The 23332-nt window shown below is 46.5% G+C and overlaps 3 protein-coding genes across 3 annotated transcripts; 2 read left to right on the forward strand and 1 right to left on the reverse strand.

The window, feature by feature from the left end:
- The first annotated feature begins 99 nt into the window (after window positions 1–99).
- Window positions 100–7878, forward strand: fbxw11b (F-box and WD repeat domain containing 11b). Its single transcript, XM_047047116.1, has 13 exons — window positions 100–207; window positions 1941–2003; window positions 2506–2725; window positions 2940–3126; window positions 3407–3497; window positions 3829–3966; window positions 4070–4188; window positions 4403–4652; window positions 5602–5720; window positions 5888–5998; window positions 6366–6444; window positions 6581–6745; window positions 6962–7878. Exons 1-12 carry the CDS (start codon window positions 169–171, stop codon window positions 6740–6742), a joined length of 1578 nt encoding a protein of 525 aa, XP_046903072.1. The 5' UTR covers window positions 100–168; the 3' UTR covers window positions 6743–6745; window positions 6962–7878.
- LOC124485483 (fibroblast growth factor 18-like) lies at window positions 7630–12491 on the reverse strand. Its single transcript, XM_047047118.1, has 5 exons — window positions 11260–12491; window positions 10124–10163; window positions 9831–10008; window positions 9537–9643; window positions 7630–9285 (listed from the first exon to the last, which is right to left on the reverse strand). Exons 1-5 carry the CDS (start codon window positions 11289–11291, stop codon window positions 8983–8985), a joined length of 660 nt encoding a protein of 219 aa, XP_046903074.1. The 5' UTR covers window positions 11292–12491; the 3' UTR covers window positions 7630–8982.
- Window positions 12492–16844: 4353 nt separating this feature from the next.
- Window positions 16845–21908, forward strand: LOC124485475 (protocadherin beta-15). The gene is made up of 4 exons (XM_047047109.1): window positions 16845–20429; window positions 21017–21078; window positions 21216–21328; window positions 21493–21908. Exons 1-4 carry the CDS (start codon window positions 17910–17912, stop codon window positions 21771–21773), a joined length of 2976 nt encoding a protein of 991 aa, XP_046903065.1. The 5' UTR covers window positions 16845–17909; the 3' UTR covers window positions 21774–21908.
- Window positions 21909–23332: the final 1424 nt, after the last annotated feature.

The following is a 23332-nucleotide window of genomic DNA, read 5'->3' on the forward strand; positions in this document are numbered from 1 at the left end:
CTTTGTTATTTCTGACCAATCCCAGTGTGTCTGCCGGATTCAGTGGATTTCAGCTCCACCCCCACTCCCAGTTGTGCCCTGTGACGTCACATCAGCTGCGGCTCGCCGCCGACGCAGGGCTGGGTTTCCATTTTCATAGCGAGGAAGTTTCAGATAGGGAACAACAATATGGAGCCGGAGATGGAGGACAAGACATTGGATCTTATGGTGAGTTTCAGACGATTACTTTGTTAACGAACGTCTCGGAAAAAGGGTACTCTCGCAATTGAGTCAGGAGATGGATTGAATGAGGGCAGAACTGTATTGGTTGACCAGCTACAAAAGCTAGCTAGCAAGCTAAATGCGGTAGGCTAGCGCTGATGTAGACAAATGGCTGGATAACATTTGTTAGCTTGCTAAGGAGGGCCGTTGTAGCTAGGCTAACTCGATAGCCAGTTAATATGCAGTTAATTTGATCGTGATTAAACATTAGTGTAATTTTATTCTCGGCAATAATGAGAACTGTTGTCTCTAGTCCCCGTCTGTCTTAATCATGTGGAATCCCTCATGTGGAATCCCTGGGATAAAGACCCAATTTATGCCAAACCTGCTTACTAGCCAAGGCAGCTAGCTAATAGCCGGTCTCTAAGCACGAGCAACATGGACAGGGTCTGCGCCAATCCGTTTGCTTAGTTCCAGATTATTAGCCTGCTAGACTAGCTAGTTGGTTTGTAATTTAATTTGATCAGACAGTCATCGATATATCCAGCTAGGTACAGCCATGACGAAGGACGTAATATCGTTTAATTTAAGTGGCTAGTTTAGCTGTCTGTGAGGTAAATTAAATCGTAGCCAGTCCTCTGGTGCAGATTTGACTGTTCAAAAAGGCAGCCAGCCCGTATGGCTAGATATCCAGGCCTAGCGGTTAGCTAACAATTTAACTAGCAATTTAGCAGATAGCTTCTCTCCCATAAGCGATCTGTTAAATGGCATTTCAATCTGCGTAGAAGGAAGTAGTTCGCTAGCCAGACACTTTGTACCATACCCAGTGTCAAATTTTACATACACACCCACAGGAATGAAAACTGATACTGATTCAAGTGTTTAACCTTAACTAGAAAGTTATGTGGAGTTAGTTAGCTATAAGTAACAAAGCCGGCACTAGCAGGCTAGTCGAGCTAGCAAAACTAGCGTTATATGACACTTTAGTTACACCGTAAAGTTAGCTTAGCGGTTCAGTGACAGGGTACGCATTCACATTAATACATGAGATAGTTCAGTTAAATCTCTCCGGGATGATTATATAGTCAGCCATATTCAGAAGTTAGATGTATGATATTGTTCAGTATGCTAATCGTGTAGCTACAGTATTTGCTCTGTTCCTACACAACACCCCCAAGACAACTTACACACATACAGCCTGACGTGACCTCCACCTGCTGTGTTGGCCTTCATAAAGGGGACAGCACTGAGACCCAAGACAACTGCTGCATAGCCAAGACCCAACTGTTCACAGTGGACTTTGTCACAGCCTTTAAATTTAAGCTGGTACAGGGAAAATTAATCAGTTTTTAACATGTGTTTGGTGTTTAAATTCCAACCGGAAAGACGATGGTGGTGTCAGATTGTGGGGTGCTGGGGGGAGAACAGGCAGCTGTTGGAACAGCCATGGACCCCCCCCCCCCCCCCCCCCCCCCCCCCCCCCCAAATAAAAATTAATAAATAATCCAACTGGCATTTACACTGAAAACAATTGGTTTACTTGACATTACTAATGTAATATTGTGATTGGCATCAGTAAAGTGTGTTGAAACACTGTCTTGGTCATTTGAATTCTCATCATTGCAGATATCTCTTCTAACTATGGGGAAAAGCATATGCCAAAAGGTTTTTTTTTATTTATTTTTTTTACTGCACGACTCACTGATCAATGTTCACTCTCTCTTGTCCATCCCCTTCAGAACAACACCTTCATGGATTCGCAAACAGACGAGCTCTCATCAAAGAAGACGACAGTGTTCAAGGTTGGCACCACGCAGTCACATAACCCAGTCTTTGAAAAACCTGAAAAGAAGTCGGCCCACAAGGTTTATTGACACATGAACACTTTCTTGTGTTCCAGCAGTCATAATATATAGGAATTTCCCTCAAGACCAATTACAAATCAAAACATTTGTAAAGTTCATCCAGAAAACTTGTGTAAAAACATAAACCATATATTTTGTCTTAGCCTTGTCAATCTGTCAGTTTGACTGAATATGAAACAAGATATCAGGCAACACTATTTAGTCGTGTACATACAATATGAAATTGCCCAACTTAACTGAACAGTACCACCTAGCTGTATCCTCAGTGTTCACCTCAAGGGCTCCTCCACATCAGGTGATGACCATGCTGGCTCTTCATGCCAGCAGCTGTGTAATAGATAGTTCGACTGCCCAGGTAAACTGCATGCTTGGACGTCTTTAATCACGTTCAATACGTGACCTAATACAACCCCCCCCCCCCAACGTCTTCTGCCTTCAGATCACAAACGGTCCGATGACGGGCTCTCGGAAGCGTCCGTCGGAAGGGAACTACGACAAGGAGAAGGATGTCTGCATCCAGCTGTTCGACCAGTGGTCTGAAGCTGAGCAGGTGGAGTTTGTGGAGCACCTCATCTCACGGATGTGTCACTACCAACACGGCCACATCAACTCCTACCTCAAACCCATGCTGCAAAGGGACTTCATCACTGCACTGCCAGGTAACTTATTCACAGCATTCACACCATCAGTCTGTAGTATACTTATCACAAATGTTATTATTTACCGTATATATTTTCAAATACAAAAAACTGCTGCTTACAAGGTCATCCACTACAAACAAAGGGAAGCCTCTCCCTCTCTTGGGGGCTGAACTCAGGCCCGGATGTGCGCAGTGGTGTTGATCATGTGTGGTTGTCGTCGTCTGGACTCCAGCTCAGGGCCTTGACCACATAGCGGAGAACATCCTGTCGTTCCTGGACGCTCGGTCGCTGTGCTCGGCAGAGCTCGTGTGTAAGGAGTGGCAGAGGGTGATTTCCGAGGGCATGCTGTGGAAGAAGCTGATCGAGCGCATGGTCCGCACCGACCCCCTGTGGAAGGGCCTGTCGGAGAGACACCAGTGGTGAGTACCGTTGGAGATCACCCTGGTCCTGGAGGCCCACTCACAGAACCTGCCCTAACCCTGGTCCTTGTATAGGAGACATGCTCATACAATAAAAGAAATGAGTCAACCATTTATGAACCAGAAAGAAAAAATCCTTGGTCTGGTTATCAACCTTTTCCCCTCCCTGCTTTGACACTAGTCTTCACCCGATACAGTGCTTCACCTGATACAGTGCATCCAAGCATGCTGATCTTGGGCTTGAGGAATGATGAGATTGATTCATGTCTTCTCTCTTTAGGGAAAAGTACCTTTTCAAGAATCGAACCACAGAAGTTCCGCCAAACTCCTACTACCGTTCCCTCTACCCCAAAATCATCCAGGACATAGAGGTGGGTAGTCCTCCCCCCAGCAGCCTCTCCAGTTTGATAGATGGATGAATAAGCCGCGTTTCCCTTGCAAGTACTCGAACCAGTCAGAAATGTTCTACGCTGTAAGATCCACCCCCCAAAGTTACTGTGTTTTGAAAAGTACTACCCCTGGAGTAGACCCGGTTCCTGTGATGGAAATGCGGAGAGTTCCAGGGGACAGTTCCTAGCTCCGGGGGAAAGTTCCTGCGATGGAAACGCGGCCATAGACGGGTACTTGAATCATCCCAGAGGGGAAGTTGTGTCAGTTTGTCGTGGTTTGTCGGCTCATCCTCCTCCTCCTCTCTGACACCAGACCATTGAAGCCAACTGGCGGTGTGGCCGCCACAACCTGCAGAGGATCCAGTGTCGCTCGGAGAACAGCAAGGGGGTTTACTGTCTGCAGTACGACGACGACAAGATCATCAGCGGCCTTCGAGACAACTCCATCAAGGTGGGTCAGAGTCTGTGTGGGAGCCCGTGTCATCGACCCTTCTGTGTGGGGGGGTGTTCTTGACCAGCTGTGTGTGTGTGTGTGTGTGTGTGTGTGTGTACAGATCTGGGACAAACAGTCTCTGGAGTGTTTGAAGATCCTCACAGGGCACACGGGCTCAGTGCTGTGTCTGCAGTATGACGAGCGGGTCATCGTCACCGGATCCTCCGACTCCACTGTCAGGTCAGCAGCTGCTCCACCTCTCCGCCTCTCCTCTCTGACTCTCCTCCTACTCCTCTCCTCCTACCCCCTCCCTTCCTCTGGCTCTTCTCCTCCACCTCCTCCTCCACATTCTGTGGATCTCAAGCTGTCTTCGTCTCAGTTGATCGCTTTGCAACACAAAAGCTTTTGCTCAGTGCTCCCTCTCGCTCTCTGTTTCTCTCTGTCTCTGTCCCAGGGTGTGGGATGTGAACACAGGCGAGGTGCTGAACACTCTGATCCACCACAACGAGGCGGTGCTCCACCTGCGCTTCTGCAACGGCCTGATGGTCACCTGCTCCAAGGACCGCTCCATCGCCGTGTGGGACATGGCCTCGCCCACGGACATCAGCCTGCGGCGCGTGCTGGTGGGCCACCGCGCCGCTGTCAACGTGGTCGACTTCGACGACAAGTACATCGTCTCTGCGTCCGGGGACCGCACCATCAAGGCAAGCTTCCTTCACGGTTTGCTAGATCAGTGGTTCCCAACCCTGCTCCTCAGGGACCCCCCTGTCCTGCATGTTTTCAGATGTTTCCCTGCTCCAACACACCTGATTCAAATGAATGGTCATAAGCAGGCTCCTGCAGAGCTGGATAACAACCCATTCATTTGAATCAGGTGTGTTGGAGCAGGGAAACATCTCAAACATGCAGGACAGGTGTTCCCTGAGGATTGGCAACCACTGTCCTAGACTGCTCGTGTGGGTGGGTGAGAGAGTGGGTGGGTGTCAGTGCATGAGAGTGCGCACGCACGAGGCCTGTCCCCTTCCGAGGCGACTGTTCGAAGGCCCCCCCAGTAGGGAGCAGCACAGAGCGGGTCTTGATCCGAGTCCAGGCCCGGGCGTCAGATGGTCAGCCTGGCCGTCTCCTCACCTCTCCCCGTCCCGGGCCCCTGTCTTCCAGACGCAGGATTTGTGGCTAGCCAGGATTCCAGAAACAAAGCCACCGTAGCGAGCCCACCCATCGTCCTGGGAAGGGGGCCAAGGCATTCCGCACCCAGCCGGCTCCTGCACTCTACGCCCCAGTTCTCTGAAAACATTCCCAGAGTAACAAGGGAGGGTCCGCAGACGTGTGTGTGTATGTGAGACAGTCATCGAGTTTGCTCTGGATCCTACATAAATTATGGTTACCATTAGCAGTGCGTGTGTGTCAACGCTGGTGTATTCACTGGCTCGAAGAAGTGGCACCCTCGAACGCGCGATAGCCTTCGGAACGGATTTATCTTGACCGCGAAGGCTGTTGCCGTAGAAACCTTGCCGCCCCGGTCTAGACCCTGATTAATAGAGGTGGCTACAGTGAATGGGAAGGAAAGACATTTATGGAATGTTGCATTCATGCCCCTCCCCCCCTGTGGTGTCCTTGCTGACCTGTGTGTGTGTGACCTCTGTTGACCCCCAGGTGTGGAGCACCAGCACGTGTGAGTTTGTGCGCACGCTGAACGGACACAAAAGGGGCATCGCTTGTCTGCAGTACCGGGACAGACTGGTGGTCAGCGGATCCTCGGACAACACTATCCGGTCAGTGTGTGTGTCTGCGATCCTGTGAGAGAGAGAGAGAGAGAGAGTGAGAGAGAGAGAAGAGGAGAAGAAGAGAGAGGTGGAATTGTCCACCCCCCACGTCTTGTTTCAAGGGAACCCCAAATCTCCTCTGACGCTGTGGGTCTTACCCGTGTCTCCCCTCCCAGGTTGTGGGACATCGAGTGCGGGGCGTGTCTCAGGGTGCTGGAGGGCCATGAGGAGCTGGTCCGCTGCATCCGCTTCGACAACAAGAGGATCGTGAGCGGAGCCTACGACGGGTGAGTCTGATCCCTCTTCCCAGGGCTCCGGGGCTGGGCGCCCCTGATCTGATGACTTGGCTAATGGGGATCTGTCTCCCTGTTAATGTGTTTTATTGGGGACAGATAATCTCGTACTTGGGCATGGTTAATCCTAGTTATTCTCTGACTGTTAATCTTGCACTCTCAGTGTCCGATTTGTAATCCTTGGCCTCGGCCCCTTGGTCCGACTTAATCTGTTAGACTGTTAGTCAATCTTGGCCCGGGGGTAAGGGATCCCAGCTTATCCAGTAATGTGATTTCGGAGGACGGTTGCTGCTAATTGTTGGTGTTGTTTTGTCGCTGGTCTATAGTAATAACCCCCCTCCTCCCTGCTGTTTCATTGTAGCAAAATCAAAGTGTGGGACCTACAGGCTGCTCTGGACCCCCGCGCCCCAGCAAGCACGCTCTGTCTGCGGACACTAGTGGTGAGTGTGGCCCCTGGCCTGGAACCCGGCCCCTAACCCTGGCCCTCACACCTGGAGCTCTTTGAGCACAGGGCTGCAGCCATGCTAGCGACGGCGGCTTGTGCTTTGATACCGACTCTCCCAACCCCTCTTTCAGGAGCACTCTGGGCGTGTGTTCCGGCTACAGTTTGACGAGTTCCAGATCATCAGCAGTTCCCATGACGACACTATCCTCATCTGGGACTTCCTGAACGTGTCAACCAATGGGCAGACAGAGGGCAGGTCGCCCTCCCGCACGTATACCTACATCTCCAGATAGCAGGTACATACACCTACATTTCCAGATAGCAGGTACATACACCTACATTTCCAGATAGCAGGTATCTACCTACACCCACATCTCCAGATAGCAGGTACCTACCTACACCCACATCTCCAGATAGCATATCCATATGTATATGTATTGATTTAATTGATTTGAACCTTTAGATCTGCAGTCGGATGCTCTTAACCACTAAGCTTTCTTCTGTTTTCTCAGAGTGGGGCCAGTGGAACGTGGCGTGTCTTCGGGGACAGTACCGGTGGCCAAGTCTCTGTCAGTGTGTCGGGGTCAGAGGTCGAGGAATGGACACACCCCTCCCCCTCTTCTAAATTCTCCACCATCCTCTCTGTGCCATCTCTTCACCGTTCTCCTGCTGCTGCCCCCACCCCTCTGCCCAGCGCCCCCAAATCCTCTTCTCAGCACTGGCACCCCACCCACCCACTCCTCCCCATACCCCCACAGAAGTCACACAGAGACCCCCCAGTACCTTTTGAATCTGTTCACCAAAGACAGAGGCGAAAGCATGGACATGAAGGAGCCTAACCAAGTGGAGATAGGGAGCAAGTGGAGCTACCCTGAAGAGGGGGCGAGAGTGGAGGAACGGTCCAAGACTCAGCTCTCTCCCCGACCCGTGACCCAGGTCCACCACCCGGGCCAAAAGACTATCAAATCTTGTTCTTATCTCTTTTTTTGTTTTTTTTTTGGTGGCAGAAAAAAAAGAGACTTTGAAAGAGGTCAACATGTATATATCCTCCCAGAGGACTGTACTGCATGGATGAATGATGGGATAATATTGTGTGATTGTGACCTATTTCTGTTTTTCTATCTTTTTCTTTTTTAATTTCTTTTGTCAGTTTCTTTTATTTGGGATTGTCTTTTTTTGTTTCTTTTTTTTTGGGGGGGGGGGGGGTTCATTTGCCCATCTTTGTTACATTGTACTAAAATTGTAGTTTTTTTTTTCGCTCCCAAACCCCTTCAAACCTGTCTGTCTGTCTTGTTCAGCCTCTCTTGCTGTCTGCCTGTCTAGGTTCTGAATGAGCTGAAACTAGTTGTAAACAGAAGTGTCTCGTCTAAAATGGTGTTGTATATTGAAATGATTTTTTAAAGGAAAAAAAAAAAAACATTATTATTAATAAGAATAAAGTACTTGACTGTGAAGGAGTGTTAAACAGTGCGGTGTGCGTGTGTGTTTCTTACACGGTTCGAAACCCAGCTGGTTGCAATGATGATGCTGATCATGGCAGTGGTGTAGAAGACACCACCTAGATATTTCACCATCTTTTCTCCGTAGTCATTTAGCAGATGCTGTTCTCCACGCTTTCGTGGCTGACTATGTTCATGAAGAGCAATAGTCAAGTTGTAGTTTTTCTTTGCACGAGTTAAATGTTACATTTATGTTCAGTGACCACCAGAGGGCATTTGCTCTCCAGAGGAAGCCTTTGGTGATTTACATAACCTATCCTATTATATGGGAGAGGAGAAAGGTTTTTCAGCACAATGTAGAAAATTGTAAATATGCTTTTTTTGTTTTTGCTGTTCGAAAGCACACAGCCTCCTTATAGAAACAACTGGGTTAAACCAACAAGCAAAATAAATAACTTTTAATACCATAAGCAACTTAAGATCGTCTGGGTCAGTAATTGAAGCTAAGAAATATTACAGATACTGTTCTAGTTTGTACGACAGCCTTACATGTGGAGTGAAAAGTCGGGGGCAAGAAAATGTGGACTTGTTAGTAAAAAGTTGCCACACAAAGTGTAAAGACTGAAAAGAACAAGTTCTCTTGTCTGGATTTCTGTACCAAACATTGTTCGTGTCTTCGGAAGGGTTTAGAGGTTTTTGAGAGCGTGAAATGTAGATCGGATGTCTGTGATTGGAGTATTCATCGTTGAACGAACCCTATAATGTTCGGTTGTCTTGAATATTGAAGGATCTAGAGTGCGTAGATCAATATCAGTTTCTTGAAAGTGTATAACATTGCATTTAGCCGTCTTGAATTGTACACCACCGTAGTCAGTCTTGGTGTCTATCAACGTGTTCACTAGTTTCTGTCCTGCAAGAGGGTGTTCTGAGTTCTGAATTGGTTAGCTGTAGGGCTCAGAGCCCACTGCTATGAGGGAGACAGAATTTCAGAGGATCTTGGTGTCAGTTTGGGTTTTTCAGCCCTGCTACAAGAAAGCCAGGGTCTCCATGGAGATGGGTGTCAGTTTGGGTGTTTCAGCTCCAGGTCTTAGCTGCTACGAGGGAGCCAGGGTCTCTGTGGGGCCGGGCGTCGGGGTGGGTCTGATCCCTCTCACCCTCTTCCTCTTGCTGACCGTGGTGAAGCGGAACGGCTGCAGGTCTGGCTGTTCCCCCACGGGGAGACGTTTCAGGAAGTGCACGTCCTGCTGGTTGGGGAGTGTCTGTGACCCGCGCTGGGGCCGGCCTCTCTTGGTGAAGCCCACGTACCAGCCGGGGTAGCGAGCAGACATGAGGGCCGTGTAGTGGTTCTCCAACACCATCTCTATGAAGACGCAGTCCGCACTGCGATTGCTCACCCTCTGAAACACACAAACAGGAGATGACTTCATAATAATAATAATGTGCTTTTTTTAATCAACGGATGCTTTGAACCAAGGGTGGATTTGAACCTGTGACCTCTTGATTGACTGTCAAACACACTGCTACTGAGCTATCCCCATTGTACCTAACCGATTCACCGGTAAGGAAAAAACCATTGCAATCACAGCTGAGAGAAGGGAGTTGTTCAAATTAAATAGTCACACTACGTACTGAATGCTAATATTCTCACCTTTCCAACGAGCTTGCCTCGACGGTTCATGCAGAGGTAGAAGTCTGTCTCTCTTCCACGGATTCTCACCTGGCTACCAAAGGTGTCTGCCTCCATAACTAGCTGGGCTTCAAAACACCAACACACACAAGGATGAACAAGGGATTCAAAATATTCCACTCAAAGTGTTGATATTATTAGAATCATGCCTTGGTGTATGTCTTATGTACGTATGCCTGGTGAACATGAAATAGATAAATGGATAGAAATACTAGACAGACAGATAGATTGTGTTAGGTGTTGGGTGCATGGTACCATATTTGTCCCCGTCCTCTCCCTCGGCACTGATCTTCCTCCCCAGGACCTGGATGTGTTTCCCACTGGTCCTGCTGTACAGCTGGTACACTCTGTGGTGACGCCGACTCATCGTGTCTCGCACCCGGGTCTCATTCTCCACGTGGACCCCGAAGTTAACGTTGTCCACCGCTAACACCTGCAATAAGAAGACCAGGCAGCTCATGAGATAGTTTTACTCGTTATGTGGGTACATTTGTGTTTATTAATTATAGGCAAGCTAGCCCATTTATGATGTTTGTGTATGTATTCACCTCCAGGGGACTGCAACCCACCCACAATGCCTGGACAGATCTGAGAACAAGAGAATATAATTCACTACACCTCCTCCATCCATCCATCCATCCATCCATCCATCTACCCGGTCCATCCATCCACTACTTCCTCTCTCCTCCATCTTGGTATACCGTGCACACATAGCTTCAGTCATGTCCATGAATTAGTAACGCTGAGCGTGGCCCCGGCTGGGGAAAGGGAGAGACTTTGGTTCTATCCAACGTTTCATCTCCACCCCATTGCCTCCTGGCGGTGTGCTCATTAGGGAGGCCTGCCTGGTTCCTACCCCCCGCGCTCTCCAGATGTATGCCTGGAATGTAGCCTACAGCTGGGCCAAAGCAGACACAGATGTCTGCTCTACTTCCACGGCAGTCTACTTCTGTACAGCCTCAGTTTTACCTCTGAGACAAACGTGGTCAAATCAGATGGTGTTTCTGTTGACTGGGATTTGGGGAGAGATGGTGAGGAAGGGGAAGCTGGAAACGGGGAAACTTCTCGTAATAAATCGGTGTTCATTTACCGGCAGAACTGCTTCAGGCTTAGCCACGCAGACGTATGTGGATGCCAAATTAAAAGTGTGGATTTGCATATCACTGAAAGCCAAACATAATCAAAAACAGCTTCAACCTGTAAGACTTCTACACAGACTCTTGTCGATTAAATAATCTGCCAACGAATCCGTACACATTGCGAAGGAATAATTATGACATGGATTGACGTCAATGTGAGTCCACCTTTAAGCACATGTTCTCACTTGTAACTTAGACAAAGGCAACACAGTAAAGGTATCTAGTATTTTACCAGGCAAAATTTAAGATTTTTACGCTCGCTGCAAATAAATAACTATGTCACCAGAATGCATATGGAATCTGTATAATGTCTGAGCTATACAACGCGCGAGAAACCACACCTGCTTCGCCCACATGGCTACCCTATAGCCCAACTACAAACACATGCGCGCGTCTCACACACAGAACCTCACACGTGGATGATAACGGAACTGCATTTTCATTCGACTTCAACATGCAGATATCATGTAAGTCCAGGGCTAAACTGTAACAGTTTTCAAAGAAAACTCCACGTGTCGAGTTCCATTAAGGCACATTTCACTTACAACAGGACCAGAGTTGAGAGGATATAAGTCATTGCTTGAGCGTAGCTGCCGTGACCAAGCCGCTATCCAGGCCAGGGAAAGTCAGGCACTTTGACCGGGGATCCCTCCACAGATCCGCTCGTTGTAGGATGGATCGGGGAAGAGCAACAATCCGTGCGGGCATCAGCAGCACACGCCGGGCACATTGATCAGGAAGGATGCTGGCGGAGAGGAATGGGTTTAGTGATGTCACTGTAGCCAAAAAGTGAACGCGGATTTATAGACTACACAATGTCCCGAGTCCCGTCCTACTCCGGATGATGTTAATGACGAGGATGAAAAGGTGAGGGGAATTAACGTGCTGGTAGACTAGGCGTTCTCCATCCTGTTTGAGTTTTGAGTTGCTTTTTTTTTAGGTTAGACTTTTGATATTGTCTTATCCTTTCATTCTCTTTCCTTCTCTTGACTTGTAAATGCAGCAGTTGTTTTCCGTGCACGTTTGTTCAGGCTTCAGGGTGAGATTCAGGTGGAGAAAAGTTAGAGGATGCGGTGTCACCTAATATCAGTCATTTGCAGCGCTAGTTCGAGATAATCAATGCGTAAGAAAGGATTGAACGTTACTGATATATAGATATAACTAAATTGGAATGTTGTCTTTCAGTCATGTCTGTGTCTGTCAAATTTGTGCTTAGCCTTACAGAAAGTTTGAGGTTAGAAAAGTTGAGTTCCGTGGAGTTGCGCATGAGGGTATGTGGAAACGTTCACACCCCTATAAACCTACGGTACATGTATGAACCGCAGACGCCCAATGAACCTGCTCTCTGAAGACGGTAGGCTTACATTAATATTTTGCTTTAGGTTCCTACAAGTGACCGTACCGTTTTCCCTTTCCCCTCCCGCCGTTCGTTTTAGCTCGCCGGACTGTGCCTGTGTGATATCGCCGCCGCCACATCCGATGTGGGTAGTTTGCAGCCGACCTGTGGTCTGTCACATTTGGAATTAGGCGTATGTGTTCCGTTGGCCTTTCCGTTTGCACATGTCTGGGTAGTGTTCAGGCAAACTTGAAACGAAACTTCAATTGAGAAGACTAATGAAAAGCGTAAGAGAATGAGACATATAAGGAAATAAGGGAGGGAGTGCGCGTGGTATGTAAGCAGAGACGGGGATCCAAAATGAACATTTTTCGGAGATTCAACAATACCACGAGCTCCCCACTCCTCTCGCTGCCTTGGAACCGCAGACGAACCGGCCAGCCAAAGGCCCCTTCTCTCTCTCTCTCTCTCTCTCTCTCTCTCTCTCTCTCTCTCTCTCTCTCTCACTCTCTCTCTCTCTCTCTCTCTCTCTCTCTCTCTCTCTCTCTCACTCTTTGTCTCTCTTTGTCTCTCTCTCTCCCTCTCTTCCTCTCCCTCCCTCCCTCTTTCTCAACGGGAGAGGTCAACTCATTGTCACTGATCGACTGCCTCATCACTGTTGCTTTGCAGGCTATAGGCCCTAACACAGTATAAGGGTGAGCATTGTTAGACAGGCCTAACAGGTTCCATACGAGGCCACTGAAACTGGCCAAAAAGACCTGTTTCACAGTACTGGGCCTGGCACAACAAACCCACACTCTGCCTAACTTCATTTGAGCTTTTGACTTGACACTTTTGCTGTGATTGGATAACCTCCTGCTCCAGTGAACACAGGATGCCTCTCTCCACTCTCCACCCTGGGTTAAGATGTGAGGAAAAACAGAGTTAAGCTGTGAAGTTACCACTACAGCATTTGCAGTGTGGTTCAAGCTTGCAATCAGTGTTTAAGCACTACTGTGTCTAATGTAAATATATTCTGCAGATGGTGTCACGGTGTAAATACAGTAGAACTTGTCGTGAAGGTCTTTTATCATGACTTACATCTTGTTGTCACACAGAACATATCTTAAGATTTGCTATCTTCCTCCCTCTCTCACTTGCCCTCCTTCCCCTCTCTCTCTCTCTCTCTCTCTCCTCTCTCTCTCTCTCTCTCTCTCTCTCTCTCTCTCTCTCTCTCTCTCTCTCTCTCTCTTTCCCTGTCTCTCTCTTTCTCTCTGTCTCTCTCTCTCTCCTCCCTCTCTCTCTCTCTCTCTCTCTCTCTCTCTCTCTCTCTCTCTCTCTCTCTCTCTCTCTCTCTCTCTCTCTCTCTCTCCTCTCTCTCTCTCTCTCTCTCTCTCTCTCTCTCTCTCTCTCTCTCTCTCTCTCTCTCTCTCTCTCTCCTCTCTCTCTCTCTCTCTCTCTCACTCTGACGCTCAGACAGTCAGACAAACAGTCTGTCTTGGCTCATCCTTTGCCTTTCCTGACTTTGAAAGCAGTTCAGACGTAATGTAAGACAGGTCCCCACCACAACAAAAGGCCTAACTTTGAGTTAGAATAAACAATGTATTTCTCTCCCAGGCTCCCACCCTTTCTGTCTGTCTCCCACTCCAATTTTTCCTCTCGCTTTATTATTTCACTCTTGGCGTGAGGAGAAGTATGTGCACTTGTTATGCGTTTTCCACCGTTGCCTTTTCTCTGGAATAGATTATCTGCTGGGAGTGTTGAACAAGTGAGAGAGAAAGAGAAAGAGAGAGGGACAGGGAGAGAGAGAGAGAACAAGAGAAAGGAAGAGAGAGGGAGAAAGAACAAGAGAAAGAGAGAGGGAGAGAGAACAAGAGAAAGGAAGAGGGCGAGGGAGCAAGAGAAAGGAAGAGAGAGAGGGGGAGCAATAGACTGTGTGTGAGAGAAAGACAGGGATAGAGAGCGAGACAGTGTGTGTGTGTTTGTGTGTGTGTGTGTGTGAGAGAGACAAGGATAGAGTAAGTGAGAGGTGGAGAAAGAGAAGGAGAGAGAGGGACAGAGAGAGAGACATAATGAGGTTAAAGAGAGGGCTAGAAGAAGTTCACTGACTACTTGTAGTACAGGACACATTGTCCCTAAGTTGTAATAAAGACTAAATTGGTTTAAAGGTTAAAGTTGTGTTGAAGGTAGAATCCACCTTTCCCCTAACTACAGACAGATGACATGTTGTTCCTGTGAGAGATATAAAACCTACTGGTTTGGGTGAACTTCATGAGAACACGGACTGCCAGCGCATGTGCCTCTGTATTAACTATTTGAAGGTTAGTAAACCACAAAGAGCTTGAAGAGATTTTTTAAAACAACAGAACCATATTTAGTGGAAAGACTTGACCTGAATATTGCTGTCATAGACTGTATTGGAGTAACTTTAGACTTAAACACAGTATTTGTATGGGACACATCAGACAGCCATGGCCTTCTGCTTGAGCCTCCTGTCACTCATACCAGAGCTGCAATGTGATTGGAGGAAACCTACCCATTACAGGAAGTTGTCTACCAGGATTGGCGGTTGTCAGGGACCTGAAGTATGAGGTTGTGTTGGAGGTCTGTGTCGTGGAATATGGTTTCCCTGGGCCTGTCAGACAGGGTGCTGGTGCCGAACCTGAGGCAGAAAGGCTGGAGGGACGCGCAGTTGTGTGACAAACATTCCAGTGTCATCACAGAAGTAAACAGAGCCAACGGCGAGAAGGATTGACGATGGACTGAGAAGTGCATTGAAATGAGAGGACCAGATCGATCGCCACAATAACAAAGTTAATTACATGAATAAAGATTGTGGATGAAGAGTGTTATAAGTAAATAACACTCACGTATTAATATAGTTTGAATTTTTAGCAGAGTAATGCCCTCTAATCTGTGTCTGGAGGACTGAAGGAAAACAAAGTGGTTTCAGTGTGAATGTACATATTACTGTACTTCTTTCTGTTTCTTCTCCACACACTCCATACACTCAAACACATGCGCACACACAGACCTGCTCACACACACACACACACACACACGCACACACACACACCAAGGTCATCTTCTGATCCTCTGCCACACTTAGCCAAAGGCAGAGAAAAAAAGAAAACAGTTGTGTGATGTGTTAGTCTGTGGTGCTCCAGGTGGCAGGCAGGTGTTTGTCCTTGGCACTGCTAGCTTGACTCACGCTCTTGTTATCCTCTTATTCACAGATATGTTCTGTATCTCTCGTGTTATCAAGCTACACCTGCATGTGGGGCACCAGAGCAAACTCAACTGATATGTTACGCAAATGACACAACATGAAGCTGTTCGATGTGTCGTCGACAGTGCTGCCGCCATGTGGCTCATGGTGGAACTGCACACTGAGACTTGTTAAGATTCACATCTTGGAGACAGGTGGGTGTAGCTCAGTCGTACAACATTTGACTGCAAACCAAGAGGTTGCATATTAAAAAAAAATCCCCCCAGTTCCCATATATCACTGGATTAATGTTCTGCTGAGGATTTGATTCATTCATTCACCTCTTCAGAGGTTTGTCCTTATTCTTCCAATGTTGTATTCATAGGTTGGTTTTATCTTCACGTCTGTGGTTTCTGTAGGTGTTTTTAAACCAACATATGTGCTGCGTCCAGGTGCAAGCCAGGACTCTTCACTGCAGCGTTTTCCTACTCGGGTTTGTGCTGCTTTTCCGAGGGAATTCTGATGTTTACTCAGCTGATTAACAGGTGCTGTAGCTGCCGCAGTAGATCTCCTTAGATCCCCTTTCTATCTCTCCCTCTCATTCCCTCTCCCACTCTATATGTTTCTCTTAATTGCTCATTACCTCTGTATTCTCACACCCCCCCCTCTATCTCTCTCTTCCTCTAGCTCACCCTCTTTTACTCCCTCTCTCCATCTCTCTCCCTCTCTCTATCCTTCCTGTTGCTTACACTGAGCATGTTTGATTAGTAGATTATCCCCCTGCCGTTGTTTCACCATTGCATAGATAGACTGGTTGAATCTGCCCTCATCCAGATTGATGGACGTTCCAGACATGCACACAAGTTTTTGTGTATGCTGTGCTGGGAGGGAGAGATAGAGAGGGAGAACGAGTGGGAGAGAGATAGAAAGAGAGAGAGAGAGAGAGAGAGAGAGAGAGAGAGGAGGAGAGATGGAAATAGAGAGAGAGGAGAGAATTGGAGGGAGAGAGCGTTGAACACATTCCTGGCATTCTGTGTCTGTGGCACCCAGCACCATCTCTGGAACGGGAGGAGTGGTTGCGTGGTGGGTAGACAGGAGTTTTGGACAAATGGAGAGAGACAAATAGAGACCATAGTTGACTCAGGTAATTCAGGCTAATATTGAGGGTTTGCCTCCCTCTACTGGCACTGTGAAACACAGATAAAAGTTGGTTTGAATCATTTCTTGGCTTTCTTTTTTTCATAAGGATGGTGGCGTCGTGTAACTTTCACATTTCGTAACGGTTAGCTGACTTAATAGGATACCTGAAATTGCCTCTGCACAAGCCAATGTGGCACGCGTAGGCTATCAAGCTATATCTGGAACCAGGTTAAATCTGATAACTGCCCTATATAATCTACTGTGCCGTATGCACATCTGCCGTTTCACAGCTTTACTTTGGTCTGTAAATAAAACCACGTCCGAATGGATTATGGGGGACATTTATATAGACCTACAGTGAATGTGTGTGAGTGTTGTAATCTCTTTGTATTTTTTTATCCGTTAATGTGTTTGTCTAGAAATGACCGGCCACTTAGCAGTCAAGTTATGTTTCCACTTTGGGTTAAATAACGTTGAGAATGCACTTAAGGCGGGTTTTAAGCAGGTCAATGTAAGTACACCAGAGATAACAGCACGTGCATCCCACGGATAGCCGCGGGATTATTTCTCACAAAATATCTTAATTCTTCTGTTCGCTATAATGATCCTGGATAAATGCCCTCTAATCCCTACTCCATTAATTAAAAAGAGCACGAGCCCATGGAGAACCTCGCCATCTGCCGCGGTTTCATTCCTGTAGACAGATTGTGTTTTGATCTTATTTAAAACAAGAGGATTGGACTGAATTTTACAGCGGTGGAGTCAGTGTGATGGAGGGATGAGAGAATGACCTCTCCCCGGTGAGAAGACGACATGTCGAAACCTCGGCCTCCTCCCATTTTCTTATAACGAAACCGTCTTAAAACGTGTTTAAAGAAACCGTTTTTTCCCTCACAGACATGTTTTAAAAGAAAGCTGGGTTTACTGAAACAGGAGAAAGCTGGGTTTACTGAAACAGGAGAAAGCTGGGTTTACTGAAACAGGAGAAAGCTGTGCTGAAAGGAGCCTGTTCCTGTCAAATGAAATAAAAATGCATTTTATTTTCCTCGTTGGATGATAGTTTTGTTAATGTGTGGTTTTAGTCTCCTATTTGTAAACGTTGGGCGCTTGTGATGAGTTTGATTGGTGCTGAAGATTAATGTGTTGCAATTGAAATGGGTTTAAGAACAGATGTTGATTTTAGTTTTGGGATGCTGGGATTGAGCCAATAAACACGCACGCACGCACACGCGCGCACACAGACAGAGCACAACAAAGCTAATCAGTGCGAGCCGCCTCCAAACACAAACCCTCCCTCCCTCTCTCCTCTCCTCTTCACTCACAATGTTCGCAGACATTCACTCGGATGGCACGAGACTGACCACTGCGTCAGCTTCAAGTTTTGGATGCAGTCCGTCCGTCAGATTAGATTCAGTTTAATGTTTGTGTTACATTTACTTTAAATGTAACACTTCTACACGGGTTTAAAGAAACGTTATTTTATGGCACTATTGCCGCATTTGTTTAAGTAATCCGGACTTTGCTTTGTGCAAATGGACCTACGGGGTGCGAAGAGACGACTGTCGCGAAAATGGCAGGTGACCTGTCTGGCACTAGCGTGCGTCCTGGATTTAGTTTGGGGACAAATTCGCTACTCAATCCCCGAAGAGCTCGAGCACGGGGCTTTCGTTGGAAATATTGCGGAAGACCTGGGCTTAAATGTCGAGAGACTTTCCGCTCGCAGGTTTCGAATTGTGTCAGGTGCAAAAAAACAGTATCTGGAGGTGAATTTAGAAAACGGAGTTTTGTTTGTTAATGAAAGAATAGATCGCGAGGAACTCTGTGAGCAAAGTATCTCGTGCTCCTTTCATCTGCAAGTGGTCATAGAAAACCCTTTAGAACTCTACAGAGTAGAGGTAGAGATTTTAGACGTGAATGACTATTCTCCCAGTTTTCCGTGGGGCGAGTTTAATTTGGACATATCCGAGTCCGCGGTTACCGGATCCCGCTTTCCTTTGGAGAGCGCGCAGGACCTGGATGTCGGGAGCAATTCTCTGCGCTCATATTTGTTAAGTGTGAACGAACATTTTGTTTTGGACATCCAGACGCGGAGTGATGGCAGCAAATTTGCAGAATTAGTCCTGCAGAACTCGCTGGACAGAGAGCAGCAGAAAACACACCAGATGGTTCTGACTGCTGTGGACGGAGGCTCGCCCGAGCGCTCTGGAACTGCACAGATCAACATAACAGTTTTGGATGCAAATGACAACGCTCCGGTGTTCGACCAGTCGTTTTACAGAGTGAGGCTTGTGGAAAATGCACCTAAAGGCACAGTGGTGATTAAGCTAAATGCCTCAGATCTTGATGACGGTCCAAACGCTGATATCACGTACTCATTCAGTGGGCATGCCCCCATGAAGGTGCGCGAGCTTTTCAGCGTTGACTCGGGCACCGGAGAGATCAAAGTCAAAGGACTAATTGATTATGAGAAGGCTCGGATGCACGAGATATATGTTCAAGCTAAAGATAAGGGTCCATCGGCCGTGGCTGTTCACTGTAAAGTGCTGGTTAATATCTTAGACGTGAATGATAACCTTCCTGAGGTGATTTTAACGTCCGTCTCCACACCTGTCCAAGAGGATGCGCCTCCAGGAACGGTCATAGCCGTTATCAGCGTAATGGACAAGGACTCCGGTGAAAATGGGAATGTTGACTGTGAAATTCCGCATCACGTCCCTTTTCAGCTCCATTCCTCTTTTAAGAACTACTACACATTAGTCACTAGCGATTTTCTTGACAGAGAGAGAGTGCCCGAGTATAATATCACACTCACCGCGAGAGACATGGGCGCGCCTCCTCTATTTACAAGGAAAACAATACTCGTCGAAGTGTCAGACATGAATGACAACGCACCCCGATTCAAGCAGCCTTCCTACACAGTGTATTTGACGGAGAATAACGCACCAGGAGCCTCTATTTGCTCCATAACGGCCATTGATCCTGATTCGGACCAAAACTCATATCTGTCCTACTCTATCCTGGAGGGTGACATACAGGGGATGCCCGTGTCCACCTACGTGTCCATAAACTCTGACAACGGCAACATTTACGCACTGCGTTCATTCGACCACGAGCAGCTAAGAAACTTTCAGATTTTAGTCCAAGCTCAAGATGCCGGCTTCCCTCCACTGAGCAGCAACGTTACTGTAAACGTGTTTATTCTGGACCAAAATGACAATGTTCCTGTCATCCTATCACCTGTACCAGTAAACGGCACGGCGGCGACTGCAGTGGTGCCCAGAACAGTGGATGCTGGTTACCTAGTGACGAAAATCACTGCGACGGACTCAGACGCAGGTCAAAACTCGCGTCTTTTCTATCAGGTGCTGCAGGCTACAGACCCCAGTTTGTTCAGCGTTGCCCTGTATACGGGTGAAATCAGGACGATTCGCCGTTTGGTTGATAAAGACCCCATAAGGCAAAGGCTGGACATCCTGGTCAAGGACAACGGTCAGCCGCCGCTCTCGGCCACAGTTTCCATCATCCTGTCAGTTGTTGACAGCGTGCCAGAATTGCAGCCTGATTTCGGTGACCTCGCGTTGAGCCCCCAGTACCGCTCTAACCTTACTTTGTACTTAATAGTAACCCTGGGCGCCATCTCGTTCACGTTTCTGGTGGCTATTATTGTCCTGGCAACGATAAAGGGTTACAGGGATAGACATTCCATTCGAGGTTACAGTTTCTCTGTCAGCGCTTGTTGCGGGTTTCCGTCAGAAGAGTCCGCCACGGACGTGTACAAGAAGTCCAACCTTAACGTGCAGATATCCACAGGCACCAAAGGAAGCACGAAGTGCGTGGAGCCTGGTAGCAGCGGCCCGCTGTCCCAGGCATACTGCTACAAGATGTGTCTGACCCCGGAATCCTCCAAGAGTGATTTCATGTTCCTGAAGCCATGCAGCCCGATAACTGAAGCGCCGCAGAATAACACCAAGACCAGCGAGTACCTCACCTCGGCATGGAACTTACACGACAGCAGGCAGTTCGTCAACAACGGAGCTACAAGTCCAAACGAGGTAAATGTTACTTCAAGGGACCAACGTTTTCATATATGTTATTATATTTTAGATTATAATAAAAAATGATAATTTAATAATAGTACAATGACTATCAAACTTGTGTTTGGTGCTCGGAATCAAATGAATGCATTTCACGCGCCATTACGCACGATCGTTTTGCATACAGGACGTCCTATATATACATGACTAAAACTAGGGTCACAAATATCAAATAAAATAAAATAACGATTTGAAATAATCGTTGAAATACAAATATAACAGGTCAATGAACGGTATTGTCTCGCATTATATTATTTGTTTCTTAGTTTTTTTTACCTCATCCAAATAGGTGCAGCCTGTGCCGTATTCTGTTTGCGCGCCCAAATGCTAAATGATGTAGCCTAAATAATATGGGCTCAATTATTTAACTGTCTACATACTTACATACTTAAAGTGATGCATTCTTAATGTAGCGTTTAAAATGGTCCGTTACATTACGCCATATGCTGAATGACTAGGCTTCTGTGGTAGCGAGCTGTCCCTTACTCACTTATCTGCATTGCTATTCTATGTGTCATAGTTTTGCCTCTATACTATTTTTCCAGCTCAAGCAAGCAAACAAGGACTGGACATTGACAAAAAATCAACGGAATTCAGCACACAAGAGGTGAACCCCACCACCATCGCACACACACACACACACGTACTCACACTTCCAGTCACACATTCACACACATGCACAAATACGAGGCCCCCTTGGTGTACATTTTGTAAATGTGTGACCTTTCCATTTCCTCTCCAAAGCTACAGCTCTGTGAACATGGAGCGGACCCTTCCACCGAGGCCCAGGCAGGATCCAGATGGCTTCTCCTGCCCTGCACCCCCTCAGTACTGGACTTGGGGAAGCCACGCCCGGGGTACGTACCACACCACGGTCCACCTCCACGGTTTCCTGTCACATGACTGAAACAAACAAATTAAAACGCACACAAATAGACAAACCATTGAAAGACACTGCCCCTTAAATTCATAAACATTATTGTAGAAAATCATCTAATAATATGATGTGCTATGGTAACAGAATACAAGATGTCCCAGCAAGGAATCGGGGGGGTCCCAGACCATTCCTGGACCCCGAGGTACACACAACCCCCCTCAGCCCAGCCTCCACCGGACTATCAGCACAACGTTTACATACCCGGCACGCCATCTGGGTACTGCACGCTAAAGCCAGCCCTGAGAGGGGAGCTGGACGTCTACAACTCCTTCTCCACCTTTGGGAAGAAGAGGAGGCTGGTGTCTCACTACGAGCAGGGTCTGGAGAGAGAGGATTCCCTGATCAACAACCACTTCTTCAAATGAGGGACATTGAATCTTGAGAGACTGAACACTGAAACATTCTAACGTTCAAGAACTACTTTGACTGTCAGTGGTGTTTTATTGTTGTCTTCATTCAACTTTCCTGTTTTGTTTGTTTCATGTTTATTCATTCTGTGTTCTCGGTCCAAAATGATTGTACCATTAAAGCTGATTATAAATCTATAATTCATGCTTTGGTGTTGTGTTAGATGTTTTTCATCAACTTAAGTTCTTACAAGGTTTCATTTTTGGGGAGGCCAATTATGGCCTGTAGGCCTCATTAACCAGAACTCATATTTCTTTTTAAAATAGAAAATTGTATTTTCTGTTTTTAGATTTCTTGTGTGGACAAAGTCATGGAACATTATGACAATCAGACTAACAACATTTCAGAGAGAACATTTAATTGGTCTGATTTACCAGGAACATAACAAGAAGGTTTGATAGATTTTCAACCCAAAATAGTTGTATCACAGTCTATTTTAAAATACCTAATTTCCCTTCATTTAACAGACATGAAGAGAAAGCTAAAACATAGCCTACCAATTTAACCTCATCTATACAGCAGTGTTTTAGATAATTTCGCATCAATCATATATTTTCATTTAATAATTCTGGTAATGCTGCGAACAATAATAAGAGATGGACAAAATACACACAAAAGTGTCTGTACTTGTACTTGAGTGAAGGATCCTTGAGTGAAAGATTACTCAAGTAGAAGTACAGATACATGTTTAAAAAGACTGGTCAAAGTTGAAGTAGGCCTACTGACTTAAAGTAGGATAAAGAAATATGGGCTCAGACATACAAATGTAAAAACTAGTCATTCCTACTTGCTTTTTTAATATTTTAATACACGTGTCATATTAAAACAGTGTAATAATAGTAAGAACAGTAATCACAGTGTAATAACATAATAACAGCGTAACAACAGCTTACTTTTAAATCAGTTTGATAGTTCTCGACAAGGCTCGGATTCTCTTTTCACTTCAATCATTTAGTTCTAAATGTAGATGTAAATGTAGATGTGCAACAATTATATTTTAGAATGTTTTACTTATCATAAGTCTTTGCAGTTAGGCCATTTTTTCCTGACTTTTTCTTTTGGCTTTTTCCTGACTTTTTCTATTGAGCTTATTATATTTTTGTTGTTGTCCAAAACAACATTTGTGGGTAGGGCAGCCAATTACTTCTCAATAATGTCAGTAAGCTTAGCTAGTTTCAAGACAGCTACTGTAGCCAAATCACGTTTCTGGTTTACAGTTGACTCTGACACGACCTTTCAAACGGCGGAGCTGTCTACACTCTCTGGTGCTGATATTATTGTTTTGATTTTGTGTTGGCTTTACCGACCCTACTTTAAAACACTCTGAACATAACAGTGGTTCATTAATTTGATCAGTGTGGGTATTTCACTGTGTGAAAATGTCACGGGCCAGTATGAGTGCCCAGATGGCGATGTTAAACTATTTTGAATGGTACAGCAAGTCTATTCCATGGCAAGTGACGACTACAGAAGACGTCATCAAGATTTAGGACACAACGCCTAGGCTACGCCACCT

Source organism: Hypomesus transpacificus, chromosome 23 (genome assembly GCF_021917145.1).
Source record: "Hypomesus transpacificus isolate Combined female chromosome 23, fHypTra1, whole genome shotgun sequence".
Taxonomy (NCBI): Eukaryota; Metazoa; Chordata; class Actinopteri; order Osmeriformes; family Osmeridae; genus Hypomesus; species Hypomesus transpacificus.